We start from the raw sequence: 20,871 nt of genomic DNA, 5'->3' as shown, positions 1-20,871 counted from the left end.
CAATTATAATTTTCTCTGGTGGTTCATTTTTCTCCATTTTGATACATGTGTAAATTCCACCTGAGACAGTATTTAACCTGTATTTGGTATTTAGAATATTTCATAATTTTCTTAACATATTAAAGCACTATATCTGATTGAGAGTACAAATAGTTTTTATATTCTCACTAGGATAATCCCCGTAATCCAAGGGGAAGTGGTCAGTGATCTGCTACACCACTTTGACACACACGAGTCCATTAGGGCCAGATAGGATCCACCCAAGGGTACTGAGGGAGCTGGCTGTAGTGCTCACTGAGCCACTTCCCATCATTTATCAGCAGTCCTGGCTAACCAGGGAGGACCCAGTGGACTGGAGGTAGCAAATGTTATGCCCATCCACAAGAAGGGCTAGAAGGAGGATCTAGGGAACTGTCAGCCTGACCTCAGTGCCAGGGACGGTTACGGAGCAGATTATCTTGAGTGCCATCACACAGCATGTATGGGATAATCAGGTGATCAGGCCCAGTCAGCATGGATTTATGAAAGGCAAGTCCTGCTTGGCACATCTCATCTTCTATGACAAGGTGGCCTGCTTGGTGGATGAAGTAAAGACTGTGGATGCTGTCTACCTCAACTTTAGCATAAAGCCTTTGACACCGTTTCTCAGAGCATTCTCCTGGAGAAACTGGCTGCTCATGGCCTGGACAGATGTACACTTTGCTGCGTAAAAAACTGTCTGGACGAGTGAGCCCGAAGAGCAGTGAATGGAGTTAAATCCAGTTGGCAGCTGATCAAAGTGGTGTCCCCCAGGGCTCAGTACTGGGGCCAGTTTCACTTAGTATCTTTATCAATGATGTGAACACAGAGATCAAGTGCACCCTCAGTATGTTTGCAGACAACACCAAGTTGGCTGGGAGTGTTGATCTGCTGGAGGACAGGAAGGCTCTGCTGAGGGATCCATACAGGCTGGATTGATGGGCTAAGGCCAATGGTATAAGGTTCAACAAAGCAAAGTGCCGGGTCCTGCATATGAGCCACAAGAATCAACGCAACGCTGCACGCTTATAGAAGAGCAGCTGGAAAGCTGCCTGGCAAAATAGGATGTGGGTGTGTCGGCTGACAGCTGCCTGAACATGAGCCAGCTTGTGCCCAGGCAGCCAAGAAGGCCAACAGTATCCTGGCCTGTAACAGCAATAGGCTGGCCAGAAGGATGAGGGAAGCGATTGTCCCCCTGTACTGAGCAACTGGTGAGGCTACACCTCAAATCCTGCGTTCAGTTCTGGGCCCTTCACTACAACAAAGACATTGAGGTGCTGGAGCGCGTCCAAAGAAGGGCAGTGAAACTGGTAAAGGGTCTGGAGCACAGGTCCTACAGAGGAATGGCTGAAGAGAACTGGGGTTGTGTAACCTCAGGGGATACCTTAGCGCTCTCTACAAATACCTGAACGGAGGCTGTAGCACAGTGGGTGGTGGTCTCTTCTCCCAAGTAACAAATGGTAGCAAAAGAGGAAACAGCCTCAAGCTGTGCCAGGAGAGGTTTAAATTGGATATTAAGAAAAAAAATTTCACTGAAAGGGTTGTCAAGCACTGGAACAAGCTGCCCAGGGAAGTGGCTGAGTCAACATCCCTGAAAGTGTTTAAAAGACATGTAGATGTGGCACTTAAGGACATGGTTTAGAGGTGGACTTGGCAGTTAACAGTTGCACTCAATGATCTTAAAGGTCTTTTCCAACCTCAGTAATTCTATGAAAACCAGACAAACTCAACCTTTTTTCATTGCATTCTCATATCCAATTCAAACATGTTTTCCCATAGTTTACACAATCAACTCATTTTCATTCTTCATGGTGATATCAAATATCACCACATTGGTTTTTATTGTAAGTCCTGGTGACTTAAAATAAAACGTGCAATGCAACCAAACAGCTCACCCTTACAATATCAGAGTCGTCCCTTTTGTCAGTTTTTTTCCCTGGTAAGGGTGAAGTCAGTGTGAATTCTTCATTTTCACTGTGGTCCATTTCAGTACTGTCAAGCCTAGGATGAATAAATATTTATTCTCCTCATTACTATAATACAGCAGGCAATACTTAAAAAAAATATATATTAAGAACATCACTTCCAGACTTTTTTCTTCTTTAGTATCTCCACTCAAAACACTGATCAGTTTAACTTAGGTGAACTGGGCAGATTATGAAGACGACAGAACATGTCAGACTGCAAGCACAGCATTTTTTAAATGAACTGGATGTAGAACACTACTAGTGTCAGATTCATTTCTGGATATAGAGAATAATCTGGATTCCAATATGTCTTTAGCCAAGAATGTATTTCAACATATGAACATACATGACTTATCTCTCCCAAGTCATTTTGTGGACTTCCCATGGAGTTGACAAGTATTTTTTGTAAAACACTGCATTACATTTTAAATTAGTATTATATGTTAATAGTATACATTAAATTAGCATTATATATTAAAGTTACATAAGTACCATGTGAGAAGCCTTATTTCCAAACACATTTTCCTCAGTCTTGAAATAGAGAAAATATGAATATGCAATCTCTAAATGGTCTGTGAAAAAAACTGATTATAATGTGACTTTCAGTTGAAAAATGAGCATAGGAAGATACAGTAACTGATTAATAACCTTAAAAATTGACACAAAATAAGCTATATTTTTTGAAGATGGGTATCTAGAAGTAGACTTATGGAGCATTACAGTACATTCCCCCCTCCATCACAGGAATCTAAAATCAAAAACTATTAAAATGTTTATTTATAAATTTGTTCCAGATTTTGCAGATGAGGAAGTCATGCAGAATCATCACAATGGCCAACCCAGTCCTCACTGTCTATGATGTGCTGTTAACATTACAGCAGGCCACAAAGTTTCTAGGAACTGCAGATGTATGTATACACACAAACACATGTGTGTGTACATATACAGGTGTGTGGCTTATATATAGGTATAAAAAAAGAAAATGAACATATAAGTTCTCTTTCCCTCCTACAGGCAACTCTGGATATGATCTGATTCTGTTTGGTTTTTTTTTTAAAGCAAATTTATTTCTTGAGTTAGAAAGCCAAATTCATGGTTTCAGTTATACCAATGTGGTACCATAACTTTACTTCAAAATCAGATAATAGAATTATGTTTCTCACTTAGAAAACATTATAGAAATATTGAAAATCGCCATTACAAATACTTGAAATATCAAAGCTGCTTTGTTGTCTACCAACCTTCCTTTGATCCTTCCTGGAGAGCTTGGATTTGAACTGCTGCTGGCATTGCTTACAGTTTCCATTCGTGAAGATTTGGATTGAGACTGCTTGCCTGCTGACGAAAGAGGCTTATTAACTGCTCCGAGAACATTGGCTGCTTTGGGCTGAAACCAAAAATATATTTCCTTTATTTTGAGCTACACATTTAGATATTGTTAACATGTACTATGCTTAAAATATTCACAGATTTCACTTTCTGCAATCAATATCTTAGTTTTAACACAAAACTATAAACATTTTCATATGAAAGTTATGACACCAGAAGGATGCTGACAAAGCTGTAATCAAATAGCTTGCTGCCACCAAAACCAGTATGCTTTTCCCTACCCTTATAGTCTGCCCTCTTCTCATTGGTAGTACTGGGTGCCCACCTGACCTTGCAGTAAGCCACTTCAGCATTTTTGTGCAGTTTGCTTTCTGCTGCTCTAGGTGCCTGAACCAGCTCACCATTTGGGTCAGATAAGCCATCTGTACTGGCAAAACAGAAACAGCAGTAGGACAGCCCTTTCAACAAAGAAACCCTTAAACTGGCTAAATTGTAATGACAAACCATACCGGTTTCAACTAGGAATGAATTTGAATCCAAAAAACCAAATACTGTGGAGAAGATTCTGATACTTCATGCACGGATTATAAACGTTAGGCTTTTAACAGGTGCCAAAATTTCCAGACACTGGTGAGCTTCAGGTTACTCATTTAACTGGACTGTCTTTCAGACACGCCAAAAACCTGCAGCTCATACTAACTTTGAAAGAGTTGAAAGAGTTCAGTTACTCCTGAAGAGCCTACAACTTTATGCCAAACACCTACATACAAAACCACTGAATTGAAGACCATTCCCTTCAATTCTCGTGATCTAGGATGATCCAACTTCTATCACAGTGTTGGATTCAAGCTATGTCTAAAGTTAGTGACAGCTGAAGAAAAACAAATTCAACATGCACATCATAGCAGCTTTGGGTGTTCCTTTTTCATAGACATGCACCGTGGAAGCGATGGTTATGCTTTTATAGCTGGAGGGAATTTTATACATCCACCAAAGATTCACTCTGCACCGAGTACAAGCAAAACAGCATATCCTTTCCAAAAGTAAACTTTGGAGAACAAAGTCCAGTTTAAGAAAATATATCTATTAGTTTAGAACTTAACCAGTAAGTGAATACAGAAAGAGCTCTAGGGCAGAGAGATGTTCAAATTCAAACTGGACTGGACTTCCTACTAAAAAGGAACTAACAAACAGGTCCTGCACTAACCATTCCCCCCTTACCACAGAACCTACACTCAAGCTGCTGCCCTGCTTATATCCACCCCACTGCAATCCACTCAAGATAGTTTTCCACTCCCAAAACTGAAACTCCCTAGATCAACACTCTTTTCATGTTGCTCTCATCACTGTCAAACAACCGAAAAGTTTTGGTGATCAAATACACCTCTGTGTTTGTTACAAAATTTCAGAACAACAAAAAAAATGAGCTAGAGCACCTGGCACTAGAAATACAAAATAATATAAAACCTGCCTTAGGTTTCAAAAGAATTTCAGTTAGGATATATGAGAGATATGGAGATACTGGAGAGAGTCCCGCAAACAGCCTCTAAGATGTAAGACAGGACCAGAGCATTTGTCTTATGAGGAAAGTCTGAGAGAGCAAGGACTTTAGACTACATGACCTCCAGATACCCCTTCCAAACTCAAACACTCTATGATTTCTTGTGATGGCATAAACATGTTTCTTGCTTAATATTGTCACAGTACACTTAACATATTAAGTTGGGGACAAACTAGCAAGTATGTTTTATGTCAAGAACTGGGTAAGAGAACTTAATATTGACTACTGATCAGAAATTAAGAGACACTTTTCATTTAAAGATTTGTGCATCTTCAGTAAGAAATGAATCTCTAATCCATGGAGTTCAAATACTGAAATGTGCAATACAGAGATCACACATTCCAGTCAATAAATGTTGACTTCCAAATTCCAAGAAAAAAGATGCTCCTGTACATCTGCATTTTTTTCCTGACTTGCATTCCTCCTTTATTAGTAAGTCACTACATCGCAGCTAATACTTCATTAGCAAAGTTAAGCGTAATGAAGATGTTGTAGTTTTACTTCTTTTGCAAGGTAGCAAATGAATGTTCTCCTGTAATCTAGATCAGGACACATTACTGCAAATTTAAAAAAATAATAAAATCATAATTTGTTTTCCTTTACTAGAATTCAATTTTATTCTAAGGAGTACATAGGTTTAGTTTTAGTGAAGAGAGAACACTGCCATTCAATACAATGCATATTTAGAAAGAACAAATTAATATAACCATAGAACAGTCAGATATCTTGTAAGATACTGTAAAATGATATTCAGGTTTGCCGAAGATTAACTTATGTGACTTTTAAAATAATTTTCTATTAAAGTTCTCCATAGCTGTCACTTCATATGCAGCACTGTAGTCTTCTGCAGAAGAAAAGGGTAAACATTTTGCAAACCTATCAGATATTATAGGGTTGGGTTTTTGGACTCTCTCCTTTAGAAGACAACAGGCTTTGCCTACTATTACCACACCTCAGCAGAGACAGCAGCAGTTTTCCCTTCTACCTATCTCTTTCTCTTTACCTGGTTACTAACCTTTGGTATAGATACACTTTGGGTACAAATTATCTATTATCTTACACTTGAAGATTTTAACTACATGTTAGTTTTGTTAAAACAAAACAAAACTCAAACCAAAACCACAAACACAGTACCAAAAGCAAACTCCCTCAACATCCTCACCTTTCCAGGAGTGAAAAAAGACTTCATTTCCGGAGGAAGATAATTTTTGGTGTTACTGAAATTCTGTAAAGGAATGATGGGGAGAAATGGGGAGTGGAATCAGAACAATAATTAGCAAGATACATACATTTTGAAGGTAGTACTGAAAGATATTAACAAATGAAGAAGGAATAGAATCATAGAATAGTTAGGGTTGGAAAGAAACTTAAGATCATTTGATTGCAAACCCCTGCCATGGGCAGGGACACCTCACACTAAACCATGCTACCCAAGGCTCTGTCAAACCCGGCCTTGAACACCACCAGGGATGGAGCATTCACAACTTCCCTGGACAACCCATTCCAGTGCCTCACCACCCTAACAGGAAAGAATTTCCTTCTTACCTCCAATCTAAACTTCCCCTGTTAAAGTTTGAACCTGTTACCCCTTGTCCTATCACTACAGTCTCTAATGAAGAGTCCCTCCCCAGCATACTTATAGGCCCCCTTCAGATACTGGAAGGCTGCTATGAGATCCATGATGGCTGAGGTGAGTAGCTCGAGAGAAGACGCCTTCAACACCAAAGTGGGGGGAAGCTCAGCGTTCAGGAACCTTAACTCAGAGCAGCGAGAGGCAACAAGGGAGCCTCCAGTCCTCGACAGGATTTGCCCAGAATGGTTGTTGATGTGTATAATGATATTCATTGCTATAACACAGACTCTGGTAAAATGCCTCCTCAGCAAGTTTGCTGGTGATACAAAACTGGGAGGAGTGGCTGATACCCCAGAGTGCTGTGCTCTCATTCAGAAGGATCTAGAGGGATGGGCAGAGAGGAACCCTTTGAAATTCATGAAGGTAAGTGTAGGGTCCTGCACCTGCAGAGGAATAACCCCATGCACCTGTACTGCCTGGGGTCTGACTTGCTGGAAAGCAGCTCTGCAGAGAAGGACCTGAGAGTCCTGGTGGACAAGTTGTCCATGAGCCAGCAGTTATGTGCCCTTGGGGCCAAGACCACCAAAGGTATCCTGGGCTGCATTAGGAAAAGCATTGCCAGCAGGTGGATGTACATGTTCCTCCCTCTCTAAGCCCTGGTGAAGCCTCACCTGGAGCACTGTGTCCAGTTATGGGGTCCCAAATACAAGAGACATGAAGCTGCTGAAGTAAGTCCAGCAAGAGGCTACTAAGGGTCTGGAATGTCTATTCATGTGAGAAAAGGCTGAGGGAACTGGGCCTGTTCAGCCTAGATTGCTCTGGGGTGATGTGAGTAATATTGATAAGTATCTGAAGGGAGGGTGTCGAGAGGATGGGGCCAGACTCTTCATGGTGGTGCCAGCAGAGAGATCAGAGGAAATCGACAAAAACTGAAACAGAAGAAGTTCCATGAGGTGTAACTTTACTTTGAGGGTGACTGAGCACTGGAACAGGTTGCCTAGAGAAGTTGTGAAGTCTCCTTCTCCAGAGATACTCAAGAGTCACCTGGACACAATCCTGAGTAATGTGCTCTAGGTAACCCTGCTTGAGCAGGGAGGTTGGACTGGATGACCTCTGGTGGTCCCTTCCAACCTCAGCCATTATGTGATTTTCTTTACATCATTTATGGTTTTGAAATTTTAAACCTGAAGAACATTATTTTGCAGTGGGGGGAAGAAATCAGTATGTGTGCACATATATAAATATTTATGAAAATATATATATACATGCAACTACACTATAATAGGGAGAAGTCAGAAGTTACAAGAACAATTAAAAAAACCCCTCAGTTACAACTAACAAAGATTTAAACAGACCTATCTCAAGAAAAATTAAATGTTAACAGATACCTTGTCAGGCTGAGTAAAGTATCTGGCAGGAAGGACTGGGTCTTTAGGGGATTCCAAACTGTATGTTGTACTCTTTGACATAATGATATTCATAGCTACATCGCAGACTGTGTATAGTTTCTGTAAATAATAAGATTTAAAAAACTGATGAAACAACATTTTAGAAATTTACTGCACATCCTGATAATAGTATAGTTTAAGCACAGAACCACAAGTACTCTCAGTTCAAAAGCAATCATCTTCAACATGTAACAGCAGCCTTCAACTTAAACTGTGTATCTTGGGGTATTAAAATACAGGCGCAAAAGACAAAAGCAACTTGTGGTTTAAGCATGTGGTTTAGGTCCAGCAGCTGAAGAGACCCAACTTTTATGATGCTTCTACACTTAAGAACAGCGTATGCCACAGTTTCAAAGACAAAGCTAAAAAGCAGAAACCCCAAAATCTCACCTCTGTGGGAAAAGCAGAAAAGTGACAAATCTGTACATTTCTGTAGTGCAAAAATCTCAAAAAAGATCAGGTTTTGATACATTCACTACACAATACACACTGGAGACATCTAATGTATGTATTTTTCTTCCGATACTAAGCTTAATCTTGGACTTTTTAAATTAATTTCAAAGCACTTTAGTGCATGATTTAAACAGTAAAAATTATAGTTTGCATATATTTTAGTGTTTAATAATCTCACTGAGACACAAACAGGACTAAACTATTACAACTCCCTTGCAATCATGCAAGACCTACTGAAGCATAGGAAAATAACTGTAATCTAAACTACAATAAACATTACAGTATGTAAGTATTATTTCCCACATACAGTTCTACGAAAGACATTTTCAGGGTTGGTGCAAAACCAAAAAGCAATTCATTTCCAGAAGCAGGCCAGAATTAAATGCAATTCCCAATTAAAAAGCATTACATACTTCATTCATTTTTGGATCATCTGGTCCTTGAGCATCCTTAGTCTGTTTGATATTTTCTACCATTTTTCGGATAAACGCGTGACTGTTGTTTTCATTTTTAGCCATCAATATTTCCAGGATGAACCACAGGCACCTGAAGGAGAAATGCAGTACTCCTCATGAATAAAAATGTAAAAGAAATTCTTTTAAACAGCACAGTTGAGAAAGTGGTGTCCTCCAGGTATTATCGGTATTATTAATTTGAACCAGTCTAACTCTGGGAAACCAATATTTTCAAAAATAAATAAAGAATAAATGAAAGGAGGATGAGCAGAAGGTGAAGGCTCATCTGTAAGATAGCACAAAGCACTAAAAATGCACATAGACTATTTCTCACAGTATTTTACAGAAATAACTAACATAGTTATGTGTATTGCACAGCATCAGGGTAACACAATGAACCAACATTTCACTTAGCATGAAATCATGTTGGTTTTAACACTAGAAATAGCATTATTAAAAGTAGTCTTACTCTTTAATGTCCTTGAGTTGTTCAATGTCCTGGACTTTGACATAATCTGGGTCATGAGCAAGGAGATGTATAGTATAAGGAACAACATATTCTGGTAGAAGTGACAAAAGTTTCTCTGAAAAGCAGAAGAAATATGCATCAAAAGACTACATACTGAGAAATATGCTTTTCTACTAGAGAGAAAAGAGCACAATTTAAGGTCAGATATAGGCACATGTGGGCCTATCACTTCATTAAGATGTTGTATCTCATGGTTGATGTGCAGATGTTTCATGCATACAAAAATTAATATTTTAAGTATGTCTCACTCAGGGCTGCATATCTTCTAGCTACTCTGAGAATACAGCTGCAGTCACCCCTTTCTCCCAATATTTTCCTCAGTTCAAAGTCTGTATTCTGAAAGACTTTGAAAAACAGAAATGAGGATAGATCACAAAATCCATGTTAATTGCAACACATGAGATCAGCACAACTGCAAGATAAGCTCTATTCTTCCTTTGGATATTGCAGTGCACAGCCTTGCTGTCAACAGAAAGAAATTCCCTTTGCAGGGGCTTTGCAGTTTTCTCCAAACCCCCAGCCTACCATTATCTGTTTAAAGAAGGTAGGTGACATGAAAGCTGTAACAAAGTAGTATTGGACTGAGTTTTAAAAGCCCAGTCCCACTTGAACAGACCAGCACAACTGAACCATGGTATTCAAAGGATTCAAAATTTCTTCTGAAGCTTGTAAATAGTCCTAAGCAAGGACTGCAGAAGAATGTCCTCCCTACATCATGACAGCCTGAAGACCTATTTTCCTTGAGCATTCAAAAAGTAAAGATTGTTGCCAAAGCCCCTCTCAGAGTTACAAACACATAATATACATTCCCTAAGGTAACCAACATATTCCTGAGCTAATCTATGTAACTAACATAATCCTGAGCTATGCAGACTGAACTTCAGCATCTCAGAGTCTGATTATAAAAATCAGAATAAAAACGGATATATCCTAGAGGGCAAGGACAACAAAAAGCATTTTGCAAAATAACATACACACTACTTTCTTTAGCCTAATGACCAAGAGAAACTGGAGGATGCTCAGCACACCTAAGTTATTAAACCTGTACCCTCTGTGACAGGCAGGATGACAGGCAGAGAAGGCATGCTAGTATATTACTATGATACAAGCACTTGATCTTGAGTGCTTGTGGCAAATGTAAATTCATAGTATTAACTTGCCTAGGGATATACACTTGAATGTACATGTAAAGGAAGGAGAGAAATTCCTGGCTCTGCTTTTGAAAAATCACATTTCTAAGTTAGTGATTGGTCATCAAAGACATAACCAAGTCTGAGAAATTTTATTTCAGTAAGCTTTTAACTACCCATATTAGGTTATGAATAAGAAGTCCAAACATCTGTAAACCACTGTAAATAATATTTGAAACTAGTTTATAACACGTAAGAACGCTGACATTTTTATCTCCAATATATATATATTTGTATAAGATGTGCTTGATAAATACTGTGCACATCAGATAAAATACATCATTACCATAGATTTCAGAAGACTGATTAAATAATTGCCATGCGTAAGTAAAATCTTAATCTATCTCATTCTTAAAAGTTTGCATAGATAGGGATAATGCAGAGTGTACATCAAATATTTGGAATCATTCATTACAGCAAGGAAAGCGTGAAATAATAAAGGCCCTCAGAAAACAGTGCTGTCAATTTCCAGGGGTAAACTTTTAGACAGCCATTGCAGTTGATGCAGTTAATTATCAAGAGTAATTATTATATAGGCTGTAAGCCATAACAGGGTTTGAAAAATAATCAAATCACCAAATTTCTATTTCAAGCTATATTTATGTAATTGAAATCCTGCATACAACGCAGTTTTTAATGTGTTTCAGTTGACAGTGCACTATTAACTTTAAAAACACTTCAGTTTTCATGCGCTGTCCTGCATTTTAGCCACCAGCTGTTTGCATAACTACATAGAAAATATAAAGATGTGGCAGGAAAGAAAAAAGAATGTAGTTATGATTTCAGAACACTGGCAAAACTGGCTTGGCTTAGGCATGTCACAGGCAAAACAATAATAACTTCAATAGAATGCTCATCGAGAGCTCATAGAACCATAGAATCATTAGGGTTGGAAAGGACCTTAAGATCATCTAGTTCCAACCCCCCTGCCGTGGGCAGGGACACCTTACGCTAAATCGTATCACCCAAGTCCTAGTCCAACCTGATCTTGAACACTGCCAGGGATGCAGCATTCACAACCTCCCTGAACAACCTATTCTAGTGCCTCACCACCCTAACAGGAAAGAATTTCCTTCTTATATCCAATCTAAACTTCCCCTGTTTAAGTTTTAACCCATTACTCCTTGTCCTGTCACTACAGTCCCTAATGAAGAGTCCCTCTCCAGCATCCCTGTAGGCCCCGTTCCGATACTGGAAGGCTGCTATGAGGTCTACACGCAGCCTTCTCTTCTCCAGGCTGAACAGCCCCAACTTTCTCAGCCTGTCTTCATACAGGAAGTGCTCCATTTCCCTGATCATCCTCGTGGCCCTCCTCTGGACTTGTTCAACAGTTCCACGTGCTTTTTATGTTGAGGACACCAGAAGTGTACACAGTACTCTAAGTAAGGCCGCACAAGAGCAGAAGAGAGGGGTAGGAGGATGTCCTTCAACCTGCTGGTCACGCTCCTTTTGATGCAGCCCAGGATACACTTGGATTTCTGGGCTGCAAGCGCACATTGCCTGCTCATGTTCAGTTTCTCATCAACCAACACCCCCAAGTCCTTCTCCGCAGGGCTGCTCTGAATCTCTTCTCTGCCCAACCTGTAGCTGTGCCTGGGATTGCTCCGACCCAGGTGTAGGACCTTGCACTTGTCATAGTTAAACTTCATGAGGTTGGCATCAGCCCACCTCACAAGCTTGTCAAGGTCCCTCTGGATGGCATTCCTTCCCTCCAGCGTGACACCAAGCTGTGTGGTTTGGTTGATATCGGCAAACTTGCTGAGGGTGCACTAAATCCCACTGTCCATGTCAGCAACAAAGATGTTGAACAAGACCAGTCCCAACACCAGTCCCTGAGGGACACCACTCGTTACTGGTCTCCAGCTGGACATTGAGCCATTGACCACATCTCTTTGTTTGCAGCCATCCAGCCAGTTCTTCATCCACCGAGTGGTCCGTCCATCAAATTGATGTCTCTCCAATTTAGAGACAAGGATGTCGTGTGGGACAGTGTCGAATGCTTGGCACAAGTCCAGGTAGATGATGTCAACTGTCCATCAGTTCCTGTCCATCAGTTCTGTAGCCCCATCATAGAAGGCCACCAAATTGGTCAGGCAGGATTTCCCCTTAGTGAAGCCATGCTGGCTGTCACCAAGCACCTTGTTGATTTTCATGTGCCTCAGCATGCCTTCCAGGAGAATCTGCTCCAAGATTTTGCCAGGCACAGAGGGGACACTGACTGGTCTGTAATTCCCTGGGTCATCCATTTTCCCCTTCTTGAAAATGGGGTTTATATTTCCCTTTTTCCAGTCATCAGGAACTTCACCTGACTGCCACGATTTCTCAAATATGATGGCCAGCGGCTTAGCAACTTCATTTGCCAGCTCCTTCAGGACCCGCGGATGGATCTCATCAGGACCCATGGACTTGTGCACATTCAGATTTTTAAGATGGCCTCGAACCAGTTCCTCTCCTACAGTGGGCCCCAGGTCTTCATTCTCACAGTCCCTGCATCTGCCTTCCAAGACCTAGGTGGTTTGGTCAGAGCCTTTGCCAGTGAAGACCAAGGCAAAGAAGTCATTCAGAACCTCAGCCTTCTCCAAATCCTGTGTAGCCAGTTCTCGTGAGAGCTTCCTGAGGGGGCCTACATTCTCCCTAGTCTGTTTTTTATTTACTATGTACCTGTAGAATCCCTTCCTGTTATCTTTAATACCTCTAGCTAAGTTTAATTAGTCCATAACAACTTAGGCACTCCCACGATCAAACTGCTGGTACTGGGAATAAAGTACTACATAAACTGATCCTGAAGTGCCTACAAATATAGCCTTTGCCAGCATAAGACAAGAAGCTACTAATATAGCAGTGCAAAGACAGTCAACTTAGTACAGCATTTATGTCATTAAGGTTGCATATTATTAATTACTGAGATAAAACTAATCATTGTCACTTCACTTACAACATAATTAACCATTAAGTTCAAACAGCACACATAACTGCCTTAAGAAACTACTTCACTTCCAGTATAGTCAGGAATGAGCATTTCCACAGCTGTTAACAAAATTGAAAGATCACAGGAATGCCTGCTTAAAAAATCAAAACAAAATCTGAACATTATTTGCAGTTTTCATTAGATACTTCTCAGAGAAATTTATAGCCATTCTATCTATAAAAACAGAAAACCATCATACTTTCAGTCTACTCACATTTACAATTGAACTATAGCACTTGTACCAAAAAAGAGACTTCTATTCTCTTACCACTAACTGCTGCATGTTGCTTCAGGTACTCCCTTCTGACATTTATGTTCTTCACAAGGCACTGCCTAGCATGAGCTCTTCTCTCTTTCACAGGATCTTTTGCACACAGTGCACAAATGGCCATATATTCTAGTGGCAACCGTAGTCTAGAAAGGCCTTTATGAAGTTTCTGAGCAAATATTTGTCTCACTTGGTAACATTCATCCTATTAAAAAAAACAAATAAAAAAATAAAAAGCAAAACCAAAAAAGGTAACAGTAAACTTTTCTAAAAGTAATATAGACTGGGAAAAAAACATGGAAGCCTGAGTAATTGTGCCAAAATCAATTTCAGACCTTGCAGCCACAGAAACATAGGAATTATAAGAATGTTTTTTAATGCCAATTCAGAGCAATTAAACTGAATTAATCAGTTCAAGTTCCCCTGAGCATCAGGAGAAGTGTTAAGGTTCAGAAACTGTACAGGAAGGTATCACACTCAGGACACAAGGCCTAACTTAGTACAGAATTGAGGCATGGAGTTAATGTAATTGTATACAATAGAACCAGTTGCTTCATGGAGCCAAAGATCTCCACCAAAACAGCTTTTAGTCACCCGTAATCACCATGTTGATTTTATTACTGTGATTTCACAAATCTTCATCAAGCCATTAATATGAGAAATTGAATAAAATTCAACAGAATTACGAGATAAGATAAAGTCAAATACTGAAGAGAGTATCAAGCATTTTTCATCATACTGTGGAAATCTATGAACCAGTGTCTAACAGGTGCCAAATAACATGAAGGAAAATAATATGAAGGTGTCAAATTTACTCCTGCAATATTTTCAGTAATATATTTCCCCAAAATATATTAACTTTAAAATTCTCAGTATGGAAAATAACCTACATACTTTAAGACACCATTTAATATACCACAAAACAATTTAGTAACATAGCCCAAGGAAGGTTTAACAGCAGCAGGTGTGGAAAACAGAAGAAAATGTGCAGAAAAGTATAATGTAAGCAAGGCCACCAGAACAGCTTGGCCTATTTAACCTGTCAAAAACACGGGTCAAGAGGAAAGACCTGTTGTTTCTAAATGTGAAGAACAAAAAACATTAACAGTAATAAGGAGCTATCGTAGTCAAATGATGGCTTTGAAACTAGGAAGAACTGAAATGTGTTTCCAGCTATCTGCCAACAGGAAGTGTAGAGACAAAACCTAGCCACTGGTAACACAGACTGCTAAATTTGTAAACGGCATCAAGATAGATCATATAATACATTAAACAAGCCTCCATCTCTCACCACCTGAAAATTAGATCTAGAAGAAATTAATCAAGCTCCATTTTCCCTTCTGTGCTTCAAGCCACAGTCTTCCTGAGCTGAAACACCTGCTGTAATGGAGTTGAAGCAACCCAAGACCACAAGCCCAAACTGTGAGACCTACTCAAGATCTATTGCCTCTTTACGGAAAATTCAGTCCCCAGCAGCAGGCTAAGATACAGCCCTCTTCTGCTCAGAAACATCACCTAAATCTAAAGCCTTTGGGAAGCTTAAAAGAGACCTGTGCTTAGTTGGTATATGGACAAGGAAGCATGTCCTCCCCTTAACTCAGAGGACAAAGGAAGGCATAGTTTATTGCTACTAATGGTGTTGTGTGGCACAAAAGGGAATGATTATTGCTCTCAATAATAGAAGATAAAGAAATAAGCTTTAATTCAGCTCAGTTACACTAGTTCACTGCAAAAAAAAAAGGGGGACCAAACTCAATTAAGGTCTAAATTTTTACATCATACAAATACAATGCATGCATGAAACCAAATTCACTTATCTACCTCTCTGAATTTAGTGCCAGTTCATCACAAATTCACCATTTAAAAGCATTTTAAAAAAATTTGCAAAGCAGCATGTACCCCTCAGACACAGCTCTGATTCTTGACTACAGGAATTAGCAACAATACTCCATTATGTATTCTGCTCTCTAATCATTTCACAATACAAAATGGCACCCTCAGAGAAAAAAAGAAATAGCCAGCATAGAACCATAGCAAAACATGTGCAACCATTACAGGCCTTAAAAATTAAGCTTTTCCTTTTGTTTAATCTACTTCCTGATCTGTCCACTTAAAAAAAAAATTGCTGTAAATTAAATTACATAATGCTAGAGTTAGCCTTGACATCACTTCAATGTCATAATTCATGAGTAGACTCAGCAGTTTTAAGAATAAATACAGTTAGAATGATCAGTGTCTCCCATCAAGAAATGGATTCTAATACTAAACATTCTAAGAACTGTCATGGATTAAAACCAGGCAGAGCTCCTTCACTCACTCCCCCCCTTCTTTCCCTCCCCCTACTCCAGAAGGGAGCTACTGCTGAACCCAGGACAAGCATAAACAAATACGTATTATGTTATGTATGTATTATGTATACATGCAAATATCTCAAAATAAGCCCAGATGGTTTCCAAAGGAGATTAATATGGTGCCACAAGAGCCAGCAATGTGCACTTGCAGGCCGGAAAGTCATGAAAAGGGGCAGCATAAAAAGAACTGTGGCCAGCAGGTCACAGGAGCCAATTCGCCCCTTCTACCCTGCTCTCATGAGACCCTCACCTGGCATCCTGAGCCTAGCTCTGGGGTCCCCACTACAAGACAAACACAGAGCTGTGAGAACAGGTCCAGAGGAGCTGTGAAAATTGTCAGAGGAATGGAACACCCCTCATTTGAGGAAAGGCTGAGAGTTGAGCTTGTTCAGCCAAGAAAGGAAAAAGCTCCAGGGAAGCCTATTGCGACCTTTCAGTATATAAAGGGGGCTCGTAAGAAAAACAGAGAAAGACTTTTTACCAGCACCTGGAGTGACAGGACAAGGGGCAACAGATTTAAACTGAAAGAGTACAGGTTTAGATTGGACATAAGGAAGAGGTGTTTTATAGTAAGGGTGTTAGGACATCGGAACACGTTGCCCAGAGAAGTTGTGGCTGCCCCATGCCTGGAAGTGTTCAAGTCTGAGTTGGATGGAGCTTTGAGCATCCTGATTTAGTGGAAGATGTCCTTGACCAAAGCAGGGCAGTTGGAACGAGATTATCTTTAGAGGTCCCTTACAACCCAAACTATTCTACAATTCTACAGTGAAATGTGATACTAACTTGTTTATAAATGTTGATAACCCCACTACTTTCTTGTAATAAAAAGCTCATCTCTCAACATTCTTTTTTGAAAATTAAGAAGAGGCAAGCATCAGGCCCAAATATAGCAAAAAATCAAAACAAAACACAAAACAAACCAACCCCCCATCAAACTACAACCAAACACCAAAACCAAACCAATAAAAAAAAAAACAAGCAAAAAACCCCAAAATGGTGACAATATGTCCGTTATCAATATCCACAAAAGAGTTAAGACTGATACAGCTGGAAAATAGGAAGTGAAAAATAAAGTGGTAGACAGTGATGAAATGAAGGGCAAGGGGCTTGCACCAAACATATTAAAAAGAGAGTCAAAGCAATGAAGGCAAATTCTGACAGAGGAGAACATTTACAATAAACAAAAATATGCCACAGAAGGCAAATGACTGAAGAAATGAAGAGATTTTGATCACTGGGGTCAGGAGAAAATAGAACATGCAAAAACTATACTGGCAGTGCTAGTCTGCCATGACATTATCTGTCTGGAGTATCCTTTCCGGAACAGAGACAGAACTTTTTTGTCATTAGACTAAGTGGCTCTTTTCCTTTCTACTAATTTTTTTCCAAATTGTAAAAAATCTGTAAAACCCATTTTCACACAAGACTAACATTTATATTAGGTTTTGGAATAGGAACATTGAAAAGTCCTCGTTTTGGGTGTAAAAACCTTCAGTTATTACCACAGAATTTCTGCTGCAGTTAGATTTCATCTGCTTAAGTAATTTTGTTTTGTTCCATTTCTCTCATTTTTCATAGCATTTGGGAACTGAATAAAAGCTCCCTTTCAAAGGAAGATCCACATAAACATTGTTAAAACAATATGCAAGCCTAATACAGACTGTGTTACTCTGATACATGAATGGTTTTTCTAGACTAATTTAAAATGGGTTACAGGTTTTAAAACTTTAGCCAGTCATAGGACTTAAGGTCTAGACTGGAGTATCATTATTACTAAAGGTATGTTCTGGAAGAGATTCCTTCCAAAGGATTTCTTGACTTTTGTGAGGTCATGGGCAGTTACAAAAGTAATACCAAAGTGAGTCCCTCCATAATTGCCTTACTCTTAGCATGCGGATCAATTTCTGTAGAATTTCTTAAATCTACCAGACAGGAACACAGGGGATCACTATATCTCTGCTTACAATTTGAAAGTTATTTTCTTTCTGGTACTGTGGGCTCACAGGCATAAATTAAGGATGAAAATTGAGGCACCTATTGAGAAATCTCTCCCTATCTCTTTTAATATTTAAAGGACGGCAATTATCATTGCAGACCTCTACATTCCAGCTATATTCTACCCAAATATTCAAATATTCAAGAAACCAAGGTCACCATTGTCACCATAGTCCAATGTACTCTATATCATTTCAACTTCTAAAAATTTATTAATGCAGCTGGAGTCTTTTAACTCTATCCTGAATTCCTCGGTTTATCAATATTCTAACGTTTCACTACTTTAAGTTAGTATACCCCCACGGGACAGCTTAGTACTATAGATCTAATTCTCATCAAAAATCAGTTTTCAGGATTATGTAGTGGGAAAATAAATTCAAGCCAAGACTGAACAGTTTGCATAAAATGAGATTAGCAGAAGTATATACAACATACAGAACAAGCAAAATACATACTCATACATAATGCTGATAACCCACAACTCCCACCTAATTTCCTTACATTTATGGCTAGTGCACACAGCTGGTACTGTTCTAAGGTGATGATTTCATGGTAACAAGGTTCTTGTGCCAACTTCACAATAGCATTCCCTGCAGCCAGCCGCAACCGAGACATATCAGGTTTACTGAAAAAAACAAGCATATGCGTTATGAAGGTTAATTAGTAAGAAAATATGTAATTATTTGACGTAATCATTTGACTTAATTAAATCTCAATAAATTTGCATTGCTGAAAATCAGATACTTTAAAAAGAAGGAAAAGTTTCCATGGACTTTGCCACCCACACCCCCAAAAATCCACAGCAGAAGTAACTTCAAACCAGAAGTAGTTTTCTTGGCACCACATTTTACAGCCTGTTACCACATAACTATTACCTTGCCCCAACTTAGCAATGAAAATATTCCATGGGACTTCCTAAAAATTCCACGTGTGTGAAAGTTTTAGCTGTACGCTGGGAAAGCAGAGTCCAAATTGCCCCTCAGAGGCCTCATTTAGCCTGTGAGATGCTTCCATTCAGCATGCTGATTTTTTCTTCAGCAGGGTGCTTCTGTCAAAGAAGTACCCCATTTCTAGTCCCCAGAGATGCCAAAGTTTGTCTAGAAATGCAAGAGCAAGTAGTGATAAGATAAGGGGGAATGGCTTTAAACTGCAAGAGAGCAGATGCAATACTAGGAAGCAATTCTTTACTATGAGGGTGGTGAGACACTGGCACAGGTTGCCCAGAGAAGTTGTGGCTACCCCATCCCTGACTGCTCCAAGACCAGGCTGGACAGGGCTTTGAGCAAGCAGAAGGTGGGCAGGGGGATTGGAACTACATTGTCTTTAAGGTCCCTTCCAACTCATGCCATTCAACGATTCTATGAACGACAGCTCAAAATCAATGCTGCAAGTCAACTTTAGTTAAGATTAGTTAGATATTATGATAGGTGACTAAGTGAAAATAACAGCAAAAAACAATAAGGCAAGTGAAAAAGTTTTCAACATGCTGAAGGTATTGTTACTTGACTTCCACACCAAAATTGCACTTCTACTTATGAATGGGTTTTTCTGTAACCTTTGTAAATATGATTGTAGGCTATCAGAATATCAAAAGCATCTTCAACAGGAGCTTTGCGAACTGATATCCACTTGATGTTAATAAATTTAATAAACCTAGTTGAGCTTTCACTGTTCACAGTTTATGTCAACAAAGTACATTACTTTGTTGTTTCTTCAGATCAAACACAAAGAAATTAGTTTTATGCATCTCACTTAAAGTACTAATGAATTCTATTCAGCAGTAGTAAGTACAGTTTTTTCCTTGGGTAACTTGAAGCAGGAATCAAGCTGTATTCTTATTTAGAAATAATTATTCATTTTAAGCAGGATAAATACTGTTTAACTTCTTAATCATTCCATTTTATCCTTAGGAAAAGCAAACACTGTAGACTTAAATCCATTATTGCAAAAACTGTATAAAGCATTTAAAGAATTCAATAAAAGGACATTATTAAACAAAGAGTACATGACAAAAATACCTTCTTAAGAGCTTAAACCTTAAAATTCATCTAATCAGGCTTCATACACACTCATGGTATGGAAACCACAGCAAAATCAAATACTAAAAAAATCAAATAGCAACCACGTGTCAGGACAAAAGCTGCGCTCACTTTCAAACATGGCATGAAGATTAACATGGTAATGTCTAGTTTTTAGATGGTAAATTTCACTTTAAAAAGAATCTTCTATGATAAGTGAACCCAATGAAGTTTTGCACTTCAGTGACAACTGAGAAACAGCAACTTACAAGCACAGAGTGACTGAGCTAAAGGAAGGATAAAATTAACAACTTTCAAGTAATAATAACATTGACTTTGAAAACTGAATCAAAGATATTTCACATAAAAGTTGGCTAAATTTTGCAGAGTATGTGTGTTACAGAAATCACCACAAGCACGTGGGAAGGAAGAGGACAGTGTCAGTTGTGAATATCATTCTTACAGCTGCTGATGAAAACTCATCAGCTGCCTTATTCCCTGAAAAGACACTTTTGAAGAAACTCTTAACTGAGAATTTATTTTTTGTCAAACTGTAATAGCCAAAAGCTGTCTGATCTGCTATTGATCCCAAACCACACAATTATTAGGGCTGAAATAAAAGCTCCTGCATGATATAATTAAGCTTTTGATTATTTCTAATGATTCTGAAAATCGGTACCAAGGATTCCCTCCTCTCTTAAAACAATCTAGCACTGGAGTTGACATTTTTTTTCTTCTACTCCAGAGG

The 20,871-nt window shown here is 39.1% G+C and overlaps 1 protein-coding gene across 1 annotated transcript in view; it reads right to left on the bottom strand.

The window, feature by feature from the left end:
* PDS5B (PDS5 cohesin associated factor B) overlaps positions 1-20,871 on the bottom strand; it is a 109,787-nt gene that overhangs the window by 9,039 nt on the left and 79,877 nt on the right. The window contains exons 24-31 of the mRNA XM_057410421.1: positions 18,607-18,730; positions 13,760-13,964; positions 9,274-9,388; positions 8,763-8,895; positions 7,837-7,956; positions 6,038-6,100; positions 3,227-3,372; positions 1,914-2,019 (exon numbers count right to left, since the gene is read on the bottom strand). Of these exons, the coding sequence (XP_057266404.1) occupies positions 1,914-2,019; positions 3,227-3,372; positions 6,038-6,100; positions 7,837-7,956; positions 8,763-8,895; positions 9,274-9,388; positions 13,760-13,964; positions 18,607-18,730 (1,012 nt within the window). The remainder of the gene's footprint in view (positions 1-1,913; positions 2,020-3,226; positions 3,373-6,037; positions 6,101-7,836; positions 7,957-8,762; positions 8,896-9,273; positions 9,389-13,759; positions 13,965-18,606; positions 18,731-20,871) is intronic.

Source organism: Pezoporus wallicus, unplaced genomic scaffold (assembly GCF_028554395.1).
Source record: "Pezoporus wallicus isolate ANWC-B61680 ecotype Strahan unplaced genomic scaffold, APGP_CSIRO_Pwel_v1 contig_1876, whole genome shotgun sequence".
NCBI classification, from domain to species: Eukaryota; Metazoa; Chordata; class Aves; order Psittaciformes; family Psittacidae; genus Pezoporus; species Pezoporus wallicus.
The sequence above is the reverse complement of the archived record's forward strand: the minus strand, read 5'-3'. Positions and strand labels throughout refer to the sequence as shown.